This window comes from Aspergillus niger (genome assembly GCF_000002855.4).
Source record: "Aspergillus niger supercontig An18".
Taxonomy (NCBI): Eukaryota; Fungi; Ascomycota; class Eurotiomycetes; order Eurotiales; family Aspergillaceae; genus Aspergillus; species Aspergillus niger.
In genome coordinates, this window is record NT_166533.1 from 381,120 (window position 1) to 401,606 (window position 20,487).

The 20,487-nt window shown below is 51.4% G+C and overlaps 9 protein-coding genes across 9 annotated transcripts; 6 read left to right on the forward strand and 3 right to left on the reverse strand.

Moving 5' to 3' along the window:
• Window positions 1-413: 413 nt before the first annotated feature.
• On the reverse strand, window positions 414-3,853 carry An18g01890 (uncharacterized protein; the record flags this gene model as incomplete). The annotated part of the gene is made up of 4 exons (XM_001398611.1): window positions 414-941; window positions 992-2,497; window positions 2,554-2,698; window positions 2,751-3,853. The coding sequence occupies 4 exons, from the start codon at window positions 3,851-3,853 to the stop codon at window positions 414-416; spliced, it is 3,282 nt and encodes a 1,093-aa protein (XP_001398648.1).
• A 1,063-nt stretch (window positions 3,854-4,916) lies between these two features.
• An18g01900 (hypothetical protein) lies at window positions 4,917-5,633 on the forward strand (the record flags this gene model as incomplete). The annotated part of the gene is made up of 3 exons (XM_059745620.1): window positions 4,917-5,109; window positions 5,200-5,277; window positions 5,443-5,633. The coding sequence occupies 3 exons, from the start codon at window positions 4,917-4,919 to the stop codon at window positions 5,631-5,633; spliced, it is 462 nt and encodes a 153-aa protein (XP_059605008.1).
• A 563-nt stretch (window positions 5,634-6,196) lies between these two features.
• Window positions 6,197-8,403, forward strand: An18g01910 (uncharacterized protein; the record flags this gene model as incomplete). The annotated part of the gene is made up of 3 exons (XM_059745622.1): window positions 6,197-6,488; window positions 6,574-7,458; window positions 7,643-8,403. The coding sequence occupies 3 exons, from the start codon at window positions 6,197-6,199 to the stop codon at window positions 8,401-8,403; spliced, it is 1,938 nt and encodes a 645-aa protein (XP_059605009.1).
• Window positions 8,404-8,607: 204 nt separating this feature from the next.
• An18g01920 (uncharacterized protein) lies at window positions 8,608-10,011 on the forward strand (the record flags this gene model as incomplete). Its single annotated transcript, XM_059745623.1, has 1 exon — window positions 8,608-10,011. One exon carries the CDS (start codon window positions 8,608-8,610, stop codon window positions 10,009-10,011), a length of 1,404 nt encoding a protein of 467 aa, XP_059605010.1.
• A 1,363-nt stretch (window positions 10,012-11,374) lies between these two features.
• Window positions 11,375-11,976, reverse strand: An18g01930 (uncharacterized protein; the record flags this gene model as incomplete). Its single annotated transcript, XM_001398615.1, has 2 exons — window positions 11,375-11,387; window positions 11,444-11,976. The coding sequence occupies 2 exons, from the start codon at window positions 11,974-11,976 to the stop codon at window positions 11,375-11,377; spliced, it is 546 nt and encodes a 181-aa protein (XP_001398652.1).
• A 104-nt stretch (window positions 11,977-12,080) lies between these two features.
• Window positions 12,081-12,949, forward strand: An18g01940 (hypothetical protein; the record flags this gene model as incomplete). Its single annotated transcript, XM_059745624.1, has 4 exons — window positions 12,081-12,224; window positions 12,268-12,321; window positions 12,390-12,481; window positions 12,883-12,949. The coding sequence occupies 4 exons, from the start codon at window positions 12,081-12,083 to the stop codon at window positions 12,947-12,949; spliced, it is 357 nt and encodes a 118-aa protein (XP_059605011.1).
• A 1,071-nt stretch (window positions 12,950-14,020) lies between these two features.
• On the forward strand, window positions 14,021-15,607 carry An18g01950 (uncharacterized protein; the record flags this gene model as incomplete). The annotated part of the gene is made up of 2 exons (XM_001398617.1): window positions 14,021-14,845; window positions 14,903-15,607. 2 exons carry the CDS (start codon window positions 14,021-14,023, stop codon window positions 15,605-15,607), a joined length of 1,530 nt encoding a protein of 509 aa, XP_001398654.1.
• A 435-nt stretch (window positions 15,608-16,042) lies between these two features.
• An18g01960 (uncharacterized protein) lies at window positions 16,043-18,574 on the reverse strand (the record flags this gene model as incomplete). The annotated part of the gene is made up of 6 exons (XM_001398618.3): window positions 16,043-16,300; window positions 16,359-16,670; window positions 16,723-17,401; window positions 17,451-17,706; window positions 17,756-17,974; window positions 18,025-18,574. 6 exons carry the CDS (start codon window positions 18,572-18,574, stop codon window positions 16,043-16,045), a joined length of 2,274 nt encoding a protein of 757 aa, XP_001398655.3.
• A 765-nt stretch (window positions 18,575-19,339) lies between these two features.
• On the forward strand, window positions 19,340-20,377 carry An18g01970 (uncharacterized protein; the record flags this gene model as incomplete). The annotated part of the gene is made up of 1 exon (XM_001398619.1): window positions 19,340-20,377. One exon carries the CDS (start codon window positions 19,340-19,342, stop codon window positions 20,375-20,377), a length of 1,038 nt encoding a protein of 345 aa, XP_001398656.1.
• Window positions 20,378-20,487: the final 110 nt, after the last annotated feature.

Here is a 20,487-nt window from a genome sequence, read left to right on the forward strand (position 1 = left end):
TCAGCTACTATTATGAACGGTTCTGTAACTGGCCACAACTCCCGGCAACTTATACCAGCGGCCTACTATGAAGTAAGTATCTTTATGGCATCAAGATAGCAGGATAATAGGACATGTTGATGTGTTATATATAGAGCGCTGAAGACCTAGGGAGTGTAGTGGAAGAAGAAGAAGAAGAAGAAGCACGATATGAGGAGGGAGAGCAGGAATATATATAAGGCTTACGGAGGTAGTGCATGATGGTAGTAACTTCGACCTATGAATGAAGATATGGAATGAAGTTGATAAGGTGAGACTTTGATTAATTAACTAGCTACCGACATGGTAAAAATCGTTATCGTCAATCTTACATCAATGGCAAATATTGAATCAAAAAAGTAATATCACAGGCACATTTCCCTTCGCTTATTCAATTATTTCTTCTTTCCAGTCAAGCCCAGGGAGTCCGTCAGGGAAGTCAATCCCAGACTGCCAAGCAGTTTATCCAGTCCCAGTCCGCCTAGCAGTCCATTCACCAGGGGGCCTAGGCCAAGACCCTGCAGCAACCGGCCGACCAGTCCGAGGACACCATTCAACAGCAGGCCAACGGCGGTAATAATCTGGCCGAGGGGTTCGCTGAGCAGTGCCCACAGAGGGTTGAGCTTCTTCTTGGCATGAGGCATGCCTGCGATTCTCTTCTTGCCATTGTCAATAGTCTTGACAACCAGATCAGTGAGCTCCTTAAGCTGTTCAGCCAAAGCATACTCCTCTGAAGAAGCCTCGTGAGAAGCAGCACGGGCCTTGGCCGTGGCGGCAACATGACCGTCCGGATCGAGGGCACGGATGGCACCATTACATTCCTGCAAGATTTGGTTGCCCTCTTCGAGGAGCGGCTTAACATCCTTGACCAGCTGCTCCTCATCAAGCTCATCCTTGGGCGTGCGGTCTGCCTTCTCAATATGCTATCGAGGGGTTAGTGGTGTCACGGTGATCGAAGCAAAATTAAACGTACCTCAGAAATCATCTTGCAGACAGGACGAATACGGTCTAGTGTCTGGGCAACAATACCGCTCATCTTCTTGGCCAACTGCTTGTCCTCCTCTAGCTTCCTCTGGGCTTCCTGCTCCTCAGGCGAGATCTCTGGCTCCTGAGGTTCCTCTTCAGGCTCCTCAGGCTCGGGCTCGGGCTCGGGAATGTTCTCGATCAATGTGCATTCCCCGATCTTGTTACCATCATTGTCCACCACGTATCCGTTATCATCAATCTCCTTGCCAATGAGGGATGGCAGGTTGCCAGAGGTCAGCTTGCCAATGAGGTTACCATCGGCATCGCGCACCTCTCCCTCACGGTTGACCTTACGGCCCGACATCGGGTTAACATCACGCTGCTTCTCCTCGGGCTGCCAGCGCTCAGCGCGGCCAATGGTATTACCGTTCTTGTCCAGGATGTCGCCATCCTCATCAACCTGGCGGCCCTGGAGGCGCTGTGCATCGCCCTCAACAATACGGCCAATGACCTGGCCCGAGGCATCAGTGATCACGCCGTCCTTGCCGACCACGGGATTCTCGAAACCGTAGAAGGCGCCTTCGGGCTTCTGCTCCTCGGCTCCTGGGATGAGCTCGGCTGTGCCAATCACTTTGCCGTTATCACCCCAGATCTGGCCCTTGCCGTCAACCTTTCGTCCAGCAAGGCGCTTGTCACCAGAGGTGATCCGTCCGAAGACGTTGCCCTGGGCATCCACAACGTTTCCAGCCTTGTTGACCGTCTTTCCTTCCAAGATCGACAGGTCTGGCGCCTCTTCCTGTGGCTCTTCCACTTCATATGGCTCTGCACGGCCCTTGACGTTGCCGTACTTGTCAATGATCTCTCCGTCCTCGTCGACGGCGCGTCCACGCAAGATCTTGATGTCGCCTTCAATGACCTTGCCGACCACATTTCCGTCGTCATCTTCGACGAGACCCTCCTTGTTTACAACAAGGTTCTCCAACCCGGCGAATGGACCTTCGGCTGATTTCTCCCGCTCTTCCTGGGGAATAAGCTCAACACGTCCAATTGGCTTCGGTCCGTCCCAGATCTGGCCGTCATGGATCTCCTTGCCGGCAAGTTCCTTCACCTTGCCTTCCACGACACGCCCAATCGGGACGCCCTTTGGTCCAATCACATAGCCAAGCTTGTTGGGGGTGAGACCTTCCAAACTGGACAGGTCAGGGGCTTCCTCCGGCTCCGGCTCCGGCTCGTCTTCGGCCTCGTAGTATTCAGCCTTAGCAATGGTGTTGCCATTCTTGTCCAAGACGTCCCCATCTTCATCAACAGGACGACCAAGGACCTTCTTAGCATCGCCCTCGCTGATCTTACCGACACGCTTGCCGTTCTGGTCCTCCACCCATCCATCTTCAACAACGTGGAGGCCCTCCAATCCACCAAAGGGCGGTTCATCGGGATGCTCCTCGACAGGGAGGGTCTTGGCCTTTCCAATGACGTTGCCGCGGTTGTCCCAGAATTGACCCTTGTCATCCAGCTGGGCGCCCAGGTCCTAGCGATCTTCTTCGCATCGCCCTCGACCAGTTCACCGACAGGCTTACCGGTTTCCCGATCAACAATCTTGCCCAGTTTGTTGCACTTGAGGCCCTCCAGGGTAGAAAGGGGAGGAAGATCATCGTCTGCCTCTTCAGCAGCCTCCTCGACAGATTCCTTGGCTTCATCGGCCGTTGAAGTGTCCCTTTGATCCGCATCGTCAACAGCCTCACGGCTCAGTTTGCTAGCAGGTCTACTGGGAGCTGGCAACACTCTCAGCGCCTTGGCGGGCTTGGGACGCAATCTCAACACGGCCGATAAGATCCCCATCATCGTCCAAGATATTTCCTTCCTTGTCCGGGGCATAACCTGCCAATTCCTCGGGATTGCCCTCGACAAGCTTTCCGATCGGCTGCCCTTGGTCGTCTTTGATAGCGCCAGATGCCGACACAGGACGATCAGCCAGGGCCGCAATATCGGTGATCGGTTTCGCTTCGGGTGCTGCTTCGGATGCTGCTTCGGGTTCTGCTTCAGCTGCTTCTTGAGCTTGAGATGCGATCTCTACCCGACCAATAAGGTCACCATCGTCATCAAGAATGTTTCCTTCCTTGTCAGGAGCATAACCAGCCAAATCCTCTGGGTTGCCCTCAACAAGCTTGCCGATGGTGTTGCCATCATCATCCTTAATTTCACCAGACTCGGAGACAGGACGCTCCGCCAGCTCGGCAATATTGTTGATGGTTTTGGTTGCCTGGTCGGTTGTTTCTTGAGCCCCCTCCTGGGTGCCGTCAACCGCATCTTGGAAAGCCTCAGGAAGAACATCGGCAACTCCGACAAGATCCCCATCCTCATCGAGGATCTCTCCGTTGTCACCGACAGTGTATCCGGTGAGATATTCAGCCTGGCCTTCCGCGAGTCGGCCAATGGCATTTCCATCTTGATCATGGATTAGACCATCCTCGCCGACCTGCAGACCCTTCAGAACAGACAAGTCAATCTGGCCGACACCTTGGTCTTCGACGCCATTTTGCACACTTTGCGCAGTCTCCTGAGCTTTGTCTCCAAGCTCAGAAGCGGGTCTTCCAATCTGACTTGCCGATCCAGATGCCTGGGACTGAGCGTCATCCGGGACCGGGGCAGGGGAAGCGCGCTGCTCAGACTGTAGCTGCCTAACCTTACCCTTGGGCGTGGGGGTAGAAGGTGCGCTTGGTTCTTCAGCCTGAGAGGCGGAATCCTGGGTATGAAGCTTGGGAGGAGTCTTCTTCTGGGGGGTCTGCTGGCGGAGCTTGGGTGGAGTGCCTCGCTTGGAGTCAGGGCTGAGGTTGAGCTTGGAGACTTTGCTTGCGATAGGAGAGGACATTGTAGCTGTATTGGACGGTATGGCTTGACGGGAGGTGAAAGGATTGGAGAAATATGCGCCGATCTTGATTGGGTAGTTGTTTGGGACGGGGTGGTAGCTGATTTGTCGTCGCGTTCGTCAGTCGTATAGCTAGTGGTTCGTCAGGTACAAGAAAGTGAAAATAGATAGCAATTGTAGGGTTTGATCGTGAGTACTAAGGTTAGGTATCAAGATATGTGCAGGAATAAGTTATTGACTAGATGCTTACCACCAGCTCAACGATTCAGGGCCCTTTAAATGCACCTGCTATGCAGCGAAGCCCACCTACGTCATTGCGCTTGAATCGAATCTGGGGTGTTATCACCCCGTCACAGTCGAACAGATACATGCAGGGCCTCCGTGGCGTAGGGATCCTATCACATCATCGCTGCAAGCAGCTTGATGGTGTGCAGGATCAGCCCATCAGATTCACGGATTCTAGAATCGAGCACAAAGACAAAGAATGGAGACAAAGTAGATGAAGGTTGCCCCACTGCCCCAGTTAGCGACGAGAGATGGATCATTCTTGCGTCAGAAGTGGATGGGATCGTCTCTGTTGCTTTCCTTCTCGAGGATATTGACTGGGGCAGTCTATTCTTGTTCGCTGCAAAGACACCTGATATCAGGTGCCTTAGTGCAGATTAGTCAGGAACAGTACCTCCGAGCACTGACAGATCCATAATATTCACTACAATAGTTTTCTCAGTCACTGTCATATCTCACTGTCAATATCCCATCCCACCTTCGAAATACATCTCCAGCGTCGCGCGATAGATCGCATGCATCATCATCACACCCGTCAACAGTAACACAATGGTACATAAAACAGGATATCAAGTCCGCAAACCGAAAGTTTCGCTCTCAACCACGGATCGCAGCGCATCGCATCCTCGACACGCGGCCGACCAAGTCGGATAACGTCATCCCGTACCACCTCCAGCCCTTCAATGAGCATTGACTCCCCAGTCGATAAAATGAGATCTGACATGTAACGGCTAGGATCAGATCCAATGAGCGAACAACGTGGCTCTGTTGCGATTCAACAATGATGGCATTGTGGGCGGCTTATCCTCCGATTCGTGTCGCAGGTGTGGGGAATGATCTCATCCGCGGACGGGCCAGCTTCAAGCCGGAGATTGACGCTGTGGCTTGGACTCGGCCGACACTATACTTCCACAGTACAGAATATATGCCGATCACAGAAGAAAAGCAAACCGAAAGAAAGGGAAGGCAGGCGAGTATCAAACATTAGACTAACACTAGATCTACTAGTACTTTACTACAATTCTTTCCTGGCACCAACTGCTTCTTGCCTATCATTTTTGCAGGTGGAATACTGAAATCCCATTTGCTCTGCTCTGCTCTCTCCGTCAACTGGCCAGCACAAAGTCGACAGCGACCTAAGAGTGTGTTCTCTTGTATTCCTTGTCAGAAATACTAGATAAGAACAACGGATGTGTTATAATGTTAAGATGACATTATGATTGACGTTATGTACTTTGAGATAACACTACTATATTCCCCTGTGGGGTTCAGCGCAAAATTCCAGGTCTTCCTGCAAACACGTATAGAAACTCCAGGTTCGTTGAAATACATGCATGCATCATATCCACCCAATCCTGCAACCCTGGGCAAGGACATCCTCCGTCAAAGTGGACTACAACCAGTCCGCGATAGTCGTAGCAATTCTACTACGATGATACAGTATGCGGGAAAAGTTGATCCCGGGTATACTTCGGCATTTCCCGCCTATAGTTCATAAGCACCTGGTCTGTCGAGCGGAACGACTATAATATCGGCATCCTTCCTCTAGCTCACGGTGTTTGCACGAAGCATGTAGATTACATTTTGACTAAGTAGTATTTGGGCCCTTTTTTGTCCCCTAACGTGACTCCAAGGATTATCTCCCATACTCAGATTGTTAGCTGCATACATACATACATCGACCCATAATTACTTTTTGGGCGGAAGTTCGATTTCTCCGATCCAAGATCCCTGCATGATATCTGCTTGTCATTCAAGCTTGGGCAGCAACCCGGGCCTTAATTCGCAATTTCTGGCCATCATGTTCGCTCATTCCTAATTACCGCGGAGGGGTGGCTTTGAAGGTAGTTTCGCCTCAGGATGGCAGACTTATCTAGCAAGTGAGTCTTTAAGCTGAGAAAAATAGAGCCTCCACACATGGACAGAAAGCAAGGGGGAAAATGGAAAACCTAAGAGACATCATATTCACACTAATATCTCCCATACAGAGCACCTCGGAATGATGAGTTTACGGTGGGATGGATCTGTGCCCTCGCCATCGAGTTAGCAGCCTCGGAGGGGATGTTGGATGAGATTTATCCGGCGCGGAATCAACCCGAGGGCGATGACAACGTGTATACGCTCGGTCGAATTGGTCAACACAACATCGTGATCGCGTGTCTCCCGGCTGGCAGTACCGGCATTACCCCAGCAGCCAAGGGAGCAGCAGACATGCTCCGAAGTTTCCCTAGCATTCGTTTTGGGCTGATGGTGGGGATAGGCGGCGGAGCACCTTCCAGCGCCAGCAAGTCTCCTGATGAAGAAGATATTCGGCTTGGTGATGTGGTAGTCAGTGTTCCTGATGGAGAGCTGGGTAAGGAATATTTAAAAATCTCCTTGCCTATCTAGAGACTTCCTTTTCCTTGGCCCCCTCCACAAATCTTTTTGACACGCTACAGGTGGGGTTATAAAATATGACCGTGGGAAGATGGTGGCCGGCGGCCAGTTTGAACACACAGGAATGCTCAATATGCCACCAGCTCAACTGCGAAACGGAGTAAATAAATTACGGGCGACTTATGAGGCTCAACGGAATGGATTGTCGCGGCATGTTACGGATATGATCGAGAAAACACTAGCATTAAGAGAGGGGAGCAACCCACGGTTTGGAGACCTATACAGTCATCAAGGGTGGGAGTATGACCAGCTTTTTGAGGTATCTTATGAGCATCAAGAGTCTGCTGTGCAGTCGAGCCTTCTTTCCTCTAATTCCAGAAGTCATATTGTCATCGCTGTCCTAGGTATCAGTCTGTTCGCTTCTTGGGGCGCGATTGCATTCAACTCCAGCAGTGGTATGTTGGCTTCTGCTTCGCTCTTTTCTGCCGCCGTCGCTCTGTTGGTGTTCTTAGTTGGGGCAGCAGCCGCATTAATGAGCGATGGTCACACCGTCCGTAAATCGGGATCAAGTCATCATAAGCAACAACCATGCCCATACTGTGACACCTCCCGTTTGGTGCGTCGACGCCCTCGGACGACTACGGATCCTGTCATTCACCATGGTACCATTGCCTCCGCAGATATGGTGATGAGGCACGCCGCCACGCGAGAGAGACTTCGCAGACAATATCGCATACTGTGCTTCGAGATGGAGGCTGCAGGGTTGATGAATGATTTTCCTTGCCTGGTTATTCGAGGCATTTGTGATTATTCCGACACCCATAAACATAAGATCTGGCAACGGTATGCGGCTGCGACAGCCGCGGCTTATGCCAAGGACCTCCTGAGTGTCATTCCACCAGCTGAGGTGATGAAGATGGAAGTCGCTGCGGAGCTTGTTGAAACGGGTCAGTGAATTCCTAAACTGGCGTGTCCGTGGGAGAGAAAAGGAAGCTGATCCGCCAACGTTGCATCATGTATGTAGTCCGAAAGGAGATATCGGAAGTCAAGTTCAAGCTCAATCCTCTACTTGACGGTAATATTATCCTCCTAATCTTCAAAGCATGCGAAATTTTTCTGATGGCCGAACAGAACAAGAGAGAAAGATGCGCCATAGAATTCTGTCGTGGCTTGCTCCCTCTGCTCAGCAAGCTGAGCAAGTAGATGCTTTCAGTAAGCACCGGCCGGGCACTGGTCAATGGTTTCTGCATTCCGAACAGTTTAGCCTCTGGCTAGATGGGAAACAACAAACATTGTTCTGCCCCGGGATTCCTGGTGCCGGAAAGACAATATTGGCTTCCATCGTCATTGATCATCTGCAGCGAGAGATAAGCAGAGAGACCCCGGTGGCTTACCTGTACTGCAGCTATGATCAAAGGCAGATCCAAACTGCCTCCAATCGACTTAGTATCGTTCTGCGGCAGATTTTGGAGCAGCTATCCGGCCCAGTTCCCGCATCGGTTCGTTCTCTCTATGAACAACACGAAGCCAGGAGTTCCAAGCCGACAATGAAAGATTTATCGAACACTCTTCTGGGAGTCGTCATGGAACTTGATCGAGCGTTCCTTGTCGTCGACGCCCTGGATGAGTGCTCGGAGGAGACGTGCAGGGAACTGCTCGACCAAGTCCGGAGTTTACAATCGAGTGGTAAACTCAGCTTCATGGTAACATCTCGGCCTTCCCTAGAGTACGCATTCGATGGTGCCATACGGCTGGATATTAGGGCACAAGGGGCAGATATCGAATGTTACCTGGACAGTCGTTGGAGTGAGCTATCGCGTTCTGTTCAACAGGACGAGATATTGAAACTGAAGATCACGCAACAGATTATCAATTTGGTGGATGGGATGTAAGTGTTTTCTATCTTGAAAGGATATCCTGTCCTGTCTCAGTGTCCCGTGATAATTTGGAAACTAAGACAAATCGAATCAAGGTTCTTGCTCGCGACCCTCCATTTTGACACCTTAAAAGATAAAAGAACGAAAAATGAGTTCCACCGTGCACTGGATGCGCTCCCTCACGGCTCAGGAGCACTAAAAGAGGCATATGACAATGCGATGGAAAGAATCAATCGACAGAGAGTAAATGACCGCGAATGGGCTCGGCGTATCATCTCATGGGTTATACATGCAGTGCGACCTTTACGTCGGGATGAGCTTCGACATGCTCTCGCCATAGAGGAAGGTGACCGTCGACTGGAAGAGGACAACTTCCCTGATCTGGACGAATTGATTTCTCTCTGCGCAGGCCTAGTCATCCATAATCAAGAAGCTGATACGGTGCAGCTGGTGCACTATACGACCTATGATTATCTCACTGATATTGCCTGGGCCCTTGCGGCCAGAGACGCTATAGCGACAAGCTGCGTTACGTATCTCCTGTTCGAGACGTTCGGCACCGGCTCCTGTGCATCCCGGGAGGAGTTGCAACGACGGCTAGAAAACAACTCGCTCTATACCTATGCCTCGGTCAATTGGGCACACCACGTCCGCACCTCTTCCTTGGAAGAAAATGATCTGGTCTTCGAATTCCTTGGAAATGAAGACTATGTTTCCGCAAGCGGACAAGCGCTCATGTATACTCTGCTCCATGGGTATGATGTCGGTCAACTACCACGTAAATTGACAGGAATGCACCTAGCAGCATATTTTGGCCTGGAAAGGGCTATGCTGGTGTTGTTAGCAAAGCGCGTCTACGACACAAATCCAATCGATAGTTATGGCCAGACGCCTCTGCTCTGGGCTGTCCAGGGTGGACAACAGGCTGCGGTCGAGCTGCTTCTCAAGCAGGGCGCAGATCTGAACCTGCTCACGGGAGCTACAGGAAATAATCTTACTCCCGTGTGGCTGATAAACGGTTATATAACCACTGGTTTCAACATGCCACTTGCGGTGGCTGTACAAATGAAAAACTCAGCCCTAGTCGAGTTACTGCTGAACAACCAAGCGGATCCAAATCTTGACCCTGGTGGGAGTGCTACACCACTTTGGTGGGCTGCACGAGAAGGCTATCTGGAGATTACCAATACCTTACTCCGGCACGGTGCTGATCCAAACCTTGCGCCACCAGGTGGAGGCTCGCCTCTGTGGTGGGCCGTGAGTGATGGGAACATAGACATTGCAAGGCTATTGCTCGAACATAAAGCAGATCCAAACCCTGCTCCACCAGGCGGAGGCTCGCCTCTGTGGGTGGCCGTGAGGGATGGAAAGAGAGACATTGCAAGGCTATTGCTCGCACATAAAGCAGATCCAAATTCTGCTCCACCAGATGGAGGCTCGCCACTTTTCTGTGCTGCGCGGGATCAGAACTCGGAACTTGTTGGACTGCTGCTCGAGCATAAGGCCAGTCCTTTCTTCGATCCCATGACCTTCCACACACCATCCTTTCTCAGTCGTATGGGGGTAGGAATAATACACAATTTGGATGATGAGGGTGGCGAAAGTGCCGAAGGTCAATGTTGATGTGGTTAGCATCATAACACCCTTCTCCATACATGCACATATCAATGACATTGGGAACGTGCAAATGGTACCGTTCGAGCTTCCTACTTTGGATAGGGCATATGCGTGTGTATTGATGGTTAGGGGAACACATTGATTAGAGAGCCAATCGCATCGCCATTCAACCAAATTGGGAGATTGTCCGGCGACATTGCATTCTCAAATTTTAGCTTGCTCACTCTGACACTCTGGCAGCAAGGCAAAAGCCACCATTTCAGTCCAGTGACTTACAGTATCTTGGCCACTACAGGTGTTTCTTACCTCTCGACCAAATATACAATATGATTCATATAATCATAAGGACACCATAAAAATAGGATATATACATATTCTTGCAACAGCCCCTAAGAAAGTAACACAGATAGCAGTTCCTTTTCCAGGAACTCACTCATTGAACCATTGTTACGGATCGATCATCCAGCCACAGTGCGTGAACTGACGTAATGGTCGGAGATCGGGTGGCGTATGCGACGATGACTGGCCACGCTAGCGGGTGGGATATTAATCTATCTTTAATCTATTTTCCAGGGCAGTATGCGGTCACTCCAAGAATTGAAGACTCCTGTAGATATCCTGTTTGAGAAAGTGATCTGCAGGAATATCATGTTTCTGTTAGATGTCCGGAATGGTAAGGCTGTTCAGGGGAGACTCTTTCGCATACTGCAATGAGTACGAAGGGATTGAAGCAATAATATGTTGCAATTTACTAGTAAAAGTGGACCCTCAATCAGAATCTAAGACGCTATGCCACATTCACAAGGACAGAGAGGCCCTCATTGGCGAGTTTTGACAATTGTGGTGGAGCTCTATTGATGTCTTTTTGGTCATGTCGACGAGTGACTTCTATCTATTTATAGTCCACTTGGATATAGGTATCACTTTTGTAATCAGGGATCCAAAGGGATAGCCCATAATTTCCTTGTTTTGTGTTGTAGTTGGGATTGCAGTCGCACACAACGCCGGAAACGCGGTTTTGGATAAACTCATTACACATATGATCCAGGGCTGAGTATGGTCGAACGATGGAAGCAATCAATATGGAATGTATAACAAATTATCAACCCTTCAAATAATCTGTAATGCATTGGTCTTATTTTACTACATATATCACATTCTGATACAATCTGGAAGTAAGTGATATCATGGCCCATCCCTGGACATAACCTAGTCCGACACTGTACAATCACCATCCATCAACAACTCACCTAACAATCAATGACCAAGGTTGCTAACCACACTTGAGTTGACGCTTCGCAAACCACGGACAATAATGGGCCTTAGTTGCGAACCAAGTCCTGCCTAGTAGACCCCTTCACTACGTCACTCATTTCGTGGCCCTAGACGAGTATCAACATGATCATACCAGATACGGATGAAGAAGTCTTCAACTCACTGCTTATCTGCCTTCCTCAGCTCCTGCAATATCCGGTCATATCGCTCAAACTGGCTTCCGGGGATTTTCTTGATGATCACTTCCTTGTGTTTTCTTGTCCAGCCCCTCCCACTTGGACCCGGTCTCGTAGCACCATGCACCGCTCCTCCGACCATCGGGTCAAGGAAGCGACTGACTTCTCTATTGCCTGGACTGACAAACAAAGGGTCATCTAGATCACCATCGAGTTCGCACTCTTCCTCGCAGGCCAGAACCTCAAGGTCGGGATCGGTGATAGTGGGATCATACGAAGACCAGTGGTGAGCCGCTTCGTCGTCGGTGCCCGACTTAGTATTCTCATTATGCTCGGGTCGGAGTAGGTGTCGGTCGAGATCAGACTCAAGATGTCTCTCTTTGTGGATGGTTTGGGAAGTCACAAGGCAGCGGTGCTGGTAGGAAGATACAGACGGGTGGCACAATTGACCAGGTCCTGTAGTTATGGCGGGTAAAAATGGATGGGATCTGGTGCTGAGGAGCTTCGTATTTCTCAACATGCTGGGCACGCCCTTAGTTAAAACTATATATGCTGCTGTTTGGATTCAAATAATCAGTCATCGATTGGAGCAATAGTTCAGTTGATGCAGGAGTGGTGGTCGGAATGGCGGGGAAGATGCACGGGGGTGATGCCAGCTGGGGGAGCCGCTTGGACCGTCCGCTTCTGACGTCAGGACTTGCCCTGCCAACAATGGCCTTTGTAAGACGTTCCATTGGTCAGATAACTCGGATGTATACCGGGAATCAGGTTCCACGTAACTCAATTCAAGCACTTAGCCGTGAGAGAGCAGGCTGTTGTCTACTGTGTCTCTGTCGGAAGATATTCTCGCCTTTCCTCCCACCGCGTTCGTGAAACGAAGATATGCTAGATTCAGAGAGTCTGGACAGAATTATAGTCTTTCGCTTCCTACAGGCACTGAGGGAAGAGGAGAAGATAATGAAAAGAGGGTGGGGACAACAACCAAGTTATCACTACCTCGCGACACGCAAGGCAGGACATTATAGGTTAGTAAGTACGCCCCGAAACATCGATCGAAGTATGGAACAACCGACTTCGAATGGTCAAAGCAGAAGCTATAATTACAGATCATAAAAATAGTCATATCAAGTAAAGCATAGTAATTAACCCATGAGAATCTCCTTGAGAGAACTATACAGTGCGAAATTGAAATGCATGCATAGACGTTCACACTCAAGCATGACTACTAGTATGATTATATGATATACTATTGCGACATAGGACGATGCGATGGCGAGATATCGTTGTGTGTGTCAGGTGATCGAGAAATATCATTTATAGAACTCCTTCTCCTACCTTCTCACCTACATGTGCCAGGATATTTCACCAGCAGTCTCTTGAGAACCCTCAATGTTCGGACTGCAATATGGGGCTCTTGAGCTAGCAGTTGGCTAGGACTTGCCATGCAAAGCGACATCAAGGATGGCAATAGAGAAACTGGTCAATCTGAATAGCTATGAAACACAGGCAGCGACGTCATGTCAGATATTTTGACAATTGCCAACATTGGATCGCATCCTCCTGTCTTCTTACACTGGGTGTGCTTCCCTTTCAGACATGCCTGGTTTATCACCATAATAATCCACTCACTGCAAGTATTTCCATGAGCAACCTCGATTTCCAAATTGTGGGAGATATCGTGCTAACCGAAGTGTTCAGGCCTGGCTTCAGTCTGCGCTAAAAACCCCTCCCTCTACCGATGTCTAGTCATTCAGCAGCAGAATGTCACCTGAACCCTGCTCGGCAATTCCGTCGGCTGTTCCCCAGGCCCTATCCATATATGCCGCGTTCTAAGCGTGGAGTTATACTAGGCCTCGGCCAGTAGCGAACGAATGCCTTGCAGCAGCAACACGATCAAGCCCCCAGTCCCCACACGCCACCCCACAGTAATCCGGGGAGATGGGGGCCCAGCATCGCATCAGGAACGATTCCGCTCGGGGTTCAGTAGAATTCGGATTCTCCGCATTCAATCTTCGCTTAAGCGACCCTGTCGGCCAAGTCGATCCAACATGAATCCCCACATGGTCTTCACTCCCCAGTATGTTCCGAAACTGCTCCGCATTCGGAATTCCTATCGTCCAATCCAATTGACAGACGGGCACCTCCACTGGCTCAATTCGACTCCCCAATAACTCAGGGAAATCTGCTACCAGACACAACTAGAAGAGGCATGTTCAGCGAGGTCCATCTCACCCACCGCAGAAGAATTTACCGAGGATACGCTCGGACTTCTCAAATTGGGCGTCCATCATAGAATACGCACTTTAGCTGGAAGAACGGAAATTATCGCTCCCCAACAATGCCCACTTTCCGAATTGCTATGCTACAGTGCACTCCATAGCATTACCCCGCTAGTGCCCACTGCTTCGAGTTTTGGAATTGCCGGTGTCATGACTGAAACTGCTTAATATGATATCACATACGGGGACGCCTCACAGCGTCAGCGAGCTATAAAATGTGTCAATTCCCTTTCCAAGTCTCCTTGGATGCTGAGCCTGCCTCAAGTATATCATAGAAGACTCAAAATGCGTCAATTCAGCAGCTATAACGCTGCCAATCTCCTCACTTTCTTTCTCGGCGCAAAAGCTGCCGCAGAGTCCACCTGGCCCCAGCAGACTTTCCGCAGTACTTCTATCCAAGCACCATATCTGAACGTCACCAAGAATGGCAAGACAGAGTTAGGCCACCTCTTTTTCTCTCCATCCTCCTCCACCATGGAATGGAGCTACCCAGCCATATACTCCGATGACGGCCAGCTTGTATGGCAAGGCCCCAATGCCAACACGTCCGCCTACCAGCCCCAAATGCTGGACGGCGAACCCGTCCTAGCCTACTGGCAGGGCGCCAACTACCAAGGCTATGGCTTTGGAGCAATCAGCATCCTCAACGCCTCTTACCAGGAGATTCACCGCATAACACTGCCTGGGACTGAGCAGCACTTCGTCACCACCGCCGACCCCGAAACCTTCCCCTCCTACATCGACATCCACGAGAGCCAGATCACATCAGACGGCACCATCCTCGTAACAGCCGTGAACGTCACCCAATTCGACCTCTCCCCCATCGGCGGCCCTAAAGACGGCTGGGTACAGGACGGCCTGTTCTACGAAATCGACATCAAGACCAACAAAGTCCTCTTCCGCTGGAGCACAGTCGAACACCTGTCCGAGATCCCCCTAACAGACACCGAACTCCCTCTCCTAGGATCAGGTACCAGCAAGTCCGACCCCTACGAATACCCTCACCTCAACTCTGTAGCCAAATACGGCGACTCCTACCTCCTCTCCTCCCGCTTCCTGTGCAGCATCTTCCTCCTCGACAAGAACGGCAACGTAACCTGGCAACTCCACGTACGTCCCTTCCCCCCACCTCTCCCACCCTGACCACTCCCACTAACACAACCACAGGGCCAAAAAGGCGCCTCCTTCACTCTCACCCCCGGCAGCAGCTTCTGCTACCAACACGACCCCCGCTTCGTCAACTACTCCCCCAACGCAACTTCCCTAACCCTGCACCTACACAACAACGAGAATGCCAATGTCTTCACCTCCCCCACAACCATCACCACGGGCCTAACCCTCACCCTAGACATGCAAAACCATACCGTAACCCCCGTCCGCAAGCTCTGGAACTCCGACGCTCCCCTCTTTGCCGTAAGCCAGGGTAGCTTCCAGCCGCTTCCGAACGGGCACGTGCTGCTCCAGCACGGCGCGATGCCGGTGCTCGAGGAATACAATGAGAACGGGGCGCTGGTGATGAACGCGCGGTTTGGATTCGATGAATCGACGCAGTCGTATCGCGGATATCGGTTCCGCGAGTGGGTTGGGAAGCCGACGACGAGGCCGGAGGCGGTGGCTTGTCGGGAGGGGGGAAGTGATGCGGTGGTTGTCTATGTGAGTTGGAATGGGGCGACGGATGTGAGGGGGTGGAAGGTACGGATGGGGGATGAGTTGGCGGTTGTGGGGGATGTGAGGGACAAGAATGGCTTTGAGACGAGGATTGTGCTTGAGGGGGTGGAGGGGAGGGATGGGGAGAAGGTTGTTGTGCAGGCTGTTGGAGGGGTTGGGGATGGTGTGCAGTCGAGCGTTGTTAAGGTTGGGGAGGGGTGTTGATTAGTTGGATTGAAGTACATGGCTAGAGTATGGTATATATCATGGATGAGTTATTCCATTATGAGAAATGATGCTTGGTTAATATGCTATAGAAAGATCGATGATAGTCGTCGTATGTAAGACTCTAAAAATACAAAAGGGTATTAAACGCTACGCTACGCTTCGCCACATCACCAAAACAGCACCGAACCACACACTGCACCTACAGCTTCGAACTAGGCGTGATCGCCTTCCTCCTCATCTGTCGTATGGAGACATCAACCTCCTCCGCCGCAGCGGGACTAGGACTCGCGTCCTCGAATAGTTTGCGGCCCACAACATCCGACATGTGCAGAACCCGCGAGGAAACTGTTGCGCCATCACGGCGGTTTTTCCTTCAAGTTGTCAGTATACCGGACCAATCAATCTGGGAAATGATATATAGTATCAGTCAACTTACCCCTCACGTCTGGACTGTGCGATCAGCTCAGTAAAGTCCCAGAGACGGCCACGGGGAACTAGCTTCCCCGTGGTTGGATCCCGCTCGGGCGTCCATTCAGCGGCTAGCTTCATGGTGGACACCTTCGATCCTTTACTTTTAGCGACATGAATGATGCCTTCCTCTGCGAAGCGTTGGTAGGAGTTTCGGAGGGTCTCCTTGTTGACGGCTTCGAAGTAGGAGAGGTCGCCTTGGTGGTAGAGGGTTTTGCCGAGCTGGGTTGTGCGGTTAGTAGGTGATTATTAGGAATCGTTAGGAAGGTGATTAAACTACCAGTTGGGCGCTGTTTTGAGCCTTGTTCAAATCGATCCAGATATCTTCGGCGCCGTTCAGAGGGGGTGTCAGTCCTAGGAGAGAGACGGAGCCGAGCCAGGAGGCTTCGATGAACGGCCAGACTAGGAAGCAGTAAAAGTCGTAGTTCTCGCGACCACATTGCCGTTCTGCATCGCTAAGCTCCACGAACAGTGGCGCGCCGGCGGTGTCCCGGCTAACGGTGATTATATTGTCTCTTTCAAGTCCGCGGAGGGTCTTTTCCATGTTTGTTGTCAGGCCCTCTGGAGGGAAGATGAATTCGCCACGGAAAAGCTGATTTTGTTAGCAGGGAGATCCTTAGGGTATAATCATCTATTTGACTCACCTGAGACAGGAACGAAACCTGATTTAGAAGATCTTGGTAGGAAATACGTTGATAAGACGGCCCGCCGCCTTGCTTGATTCTCGTATACATTCCCGCAGACACCAGCGCCTCCGTGATGAACAAGTGGATGGTCATGTTGCGATAGAACGAAAGCTGGAAACGATCCACAGCATAGTAAGTCGGTTCGACCAGTCCGCTCACCTCGCCCACAAGCTGCGGCCCCAAGACCTCTAGCGCACGCTCGACAACAACATCCGTCGGGTAACGATAGAAGTGAGCAACCCGTCCGCCTTTTGCTCGAACACGCTCACACAGCCACTCGACGCGCCGGACCATTTCACCTTTTCCGACACCTCGCCCGCGAAGAGTAAGAAGCACAGTGCCAACCAAGGCCGTAGGCATCATTACAGACACATCGTTGATGTCAGACAAGACCCTGTATCCCAAGGATCTCAAAACCCGGCCCCTATCAGCATAACTCAGCTGTGGCCCCCCATTTGCGACTATTTGTTCCGGCATCCGCGTCAATTGCTGGTTGATGAACTCTCTCAAGCTCCATGGCTCGTGAAATCGAACATCCACCCGACCGAGCTTTAGAGAAAGGACAGAGGACGAGGACAGAAAATCAGCTAGGTTTTCCTTCCTCTTCGGCTGGCCAAGCAGCTCGCTAATGTACGACCTATACGGATTGTTAGAACTCAGCAGTCATCTATCAGAAGAACACATACTCGGTCTCAATCACTTTGTCATACTGTGTGCTGACAGGGCATATGATGGTGTCCTCCACACGACCCGAAAGGACGCTGTCCAAAATAAAGCTGAGGATGCCAAACTTGGGCGAAAGAAGCTTCCCTGTTCTCGAACGACCGCCTTCGATGAAACATTCAAAGTTAAATCCTTGCTGTAGCATGGTATCAATATAGGCTTGTACAACGGTATTATATAGCGGATCGTTTCCGAAGCTTCTCCGAATCCACATCGCGCCTAGGAAAGTCAGCAAGCGCAGTAGATTCCGAGGCGGATCAAACCATACCTGCATGTTGGAGGAAAGGGCCCAGCATCGGAATATTGAGATTCTCTCCCGCCACCACGACCGGAAGCCCAATCCCAAGGCGATAGCAGATAAGCTGGAGCGACACGTAGTCGACATGCGACTTGTGACAAGGCAAGAAGACAATAGATTGCTTCTTGGCAGCAGCCTCTTGCGCAAAAGATCTCAACCGGAGAACCTCTTCGCTAGACACGTGTATTCCTGAATTTTTGGTTAACAACATTCCTTCAATACGTCGGATACCCTCCCACCTTGATGGTATGCGCGCGTCAGAAGCTGCGTGCAGAGATAGTACGCCCCTCGGATAAACATCTTGCTCTCCATCTTGCAGATCATATTATCTAGCATGGAATCTACCACCTCTTTCAGGTTACTTTGTATCTCATTCCGGCGATGTATCCTTTTCTGCTCCAGGGGACCCGGTTTAACATCTAGCAATCCATCCTTTTCCTCCACTGCCAACCGTGCGTCCGCCAGCTCTTTCACCTTCCCTTGCAGCAAGGGACTCGCAAGAATCTGTGATTTCATTCGATCCGTAAAACCAGAGTAGAATATGGGTTGTCCGATCACATCATCGTAGGCACGCCAGCCGGTTCCTGACATGTACAAGCTCACTTCTCGTAGGAAATCAAAAGGGTTCTCGCGAAACCTCGCCATATGGCGGACGAGATTGCGTTCGGTAATCTGTTCATCTTGAGGTTCCAGCCCTCCAGTAACTCCGCTTGGATGGATGGTGACTTTGTTTCCCACGATCTCGAGATCCGGTGCGGAGTCCCCGACCGGGGACTTATCGGAAGGCATAGTGTCTCGGGCGGGGAGAGGGAAGGAATGTTCACTTCAGAGCTCGGTGGTTGGATGGGAATGTCGATAGCTCTCAGCGGTCATTGACTGCTGGGATGGAGTCGAGCTACATCAAGTGAGAGGGATAGCAAAGAAAGGCATTGTCATGATCGACCAGCTCCTGGTTCCTGAGGAGGCAAGCGAGATCCCAACCAGGCGAAGATCCCCGGCTTCTTCCCCAGAAATGCCTCGGGACGATTCGTGCTGCCGCCGCTCACGTGAGTCCCAACGGCCTTGCGCCCCGTGCAACCGCGCGCTAAGCTGGATTGGGCAATGGCAGTGGACATCCAAGAACTTCAGTTCACCGAAAGCTTGAGGGATGAGCGCAACGCGGCAGCTCAGAGCACGCTTTTCATGCCCAAATAGTCACACCACCAAGCATGCCGTCCCGGTTACACTGGTTTCACCCCGGCTGAGCATCGTCGCAGACACCAAAAGCTGCGGTCTCCCTCCTAATCCCCATCACTGTGGCTAATTGGGCCTGAGCTGTGCGACCTGCTCCACTGCGGGACTCTTAAGAGGCAGCTGCGGTACGAAAGACAAGGGCCCTTCGTTGCAACCTCCCAGAAATCACATTCACCATGTTCGGCTGGACACGGCGCTTCTCCAGTATGGCCCCTCATGAGCGCACATTTATTTATCCCCTGCTGCTGCTGAACGACACCTGCTAACCATCCTTTCTCACACGTTCTCACAGCCGCCACATCTTTCCTCAAATCCACCACAATGGCCGTCTCCTCCCGCCAGCAACACACCTTTCAAGTCTTCCGCGATGTGCCCCCACTTCGCCAGCTGCGTCGAGAGCTCCTCCTCTCCAACCGGACCGTCGGTCTCGTCCCTACCATGGGTGCCCTCCACGAAGGCCATCTCTCCCTCATCCGACAAGCCGCGGCCGAGAACACCGACGTCTTCGTCAGCATCTACGTTAATCCGACACAGTTCGGCGTCACAGAGGATCTCTCCAGCTACCCGCGCACTTGGGACAGCGATGTTGCGAAGTTAGAGGAATTGAACGCGGAACTGGCCCGCCAGAACAGTAACAACGGTCGCATCACCGCCATTCTGGCGCCCACCTCCAAGGTCATGTACCCTACGCTGCCTCCTTCATCCGAGATTGATGGCGACGGTTCCTTCGTGACCATCACCCCTCTCTCCCGGAAACTGGAGGGAGCTTCACGGCCTGTTTTCTTCCGTGGAGTTGCGACCGTCTGCATGAAGCTGTTCAACATTGTCCATGCCGACCGGGCTTACTTTGGTCAGAAGGACGTGCAGCAAACTGTGGTCATCAAGCGTTTGGTGAAGGACTTCTACATCGATACGGAGATCAAGATCGGGGAGACTGTTCGTGACCACGATGGGCTGGCAATGAGTTCGAGGAACGTTTACCTTGGTAAGAGAAGACGGGCAGTGGGCCTGGTCCTCTACGAAGCCATGAAGGCGGCGGAGAATGCCTACAACGCTGGCAAGGTCAACCGGAGTGAGATCCTTGACGCAGCTAACAGCGTCACTGAACGGGTTCTGTCTGAGCAGAAGGCGTTGGCGCCCACGGAGAGGGCGCTGTACGAAGTTGACTACATCTCGCTTGCTGATCCGGATACTCTGGACGAGCTGGAAGTTGTTGATCCCGCTAAGGGCGCCATTCTGAGCGGTGCAGTCAAGATGGCTCCGCTGGAGGAGGCAAAGCCGGGCGAGGACTGCGGCCTCGGTGACGGCCAAGTTCCTGTGCGTTTGATCGACAACTTGATCTTCAAGCCGCGGGTTTGAACACCTCGTCCTTGTCTGTCCGTTGCCTGGTCCATTCAAAAGCAAGTGTCATATATACCCGACGTCATTCAATTAGATCTCAATAGCGTACATAGAGTACATAAAAGTTC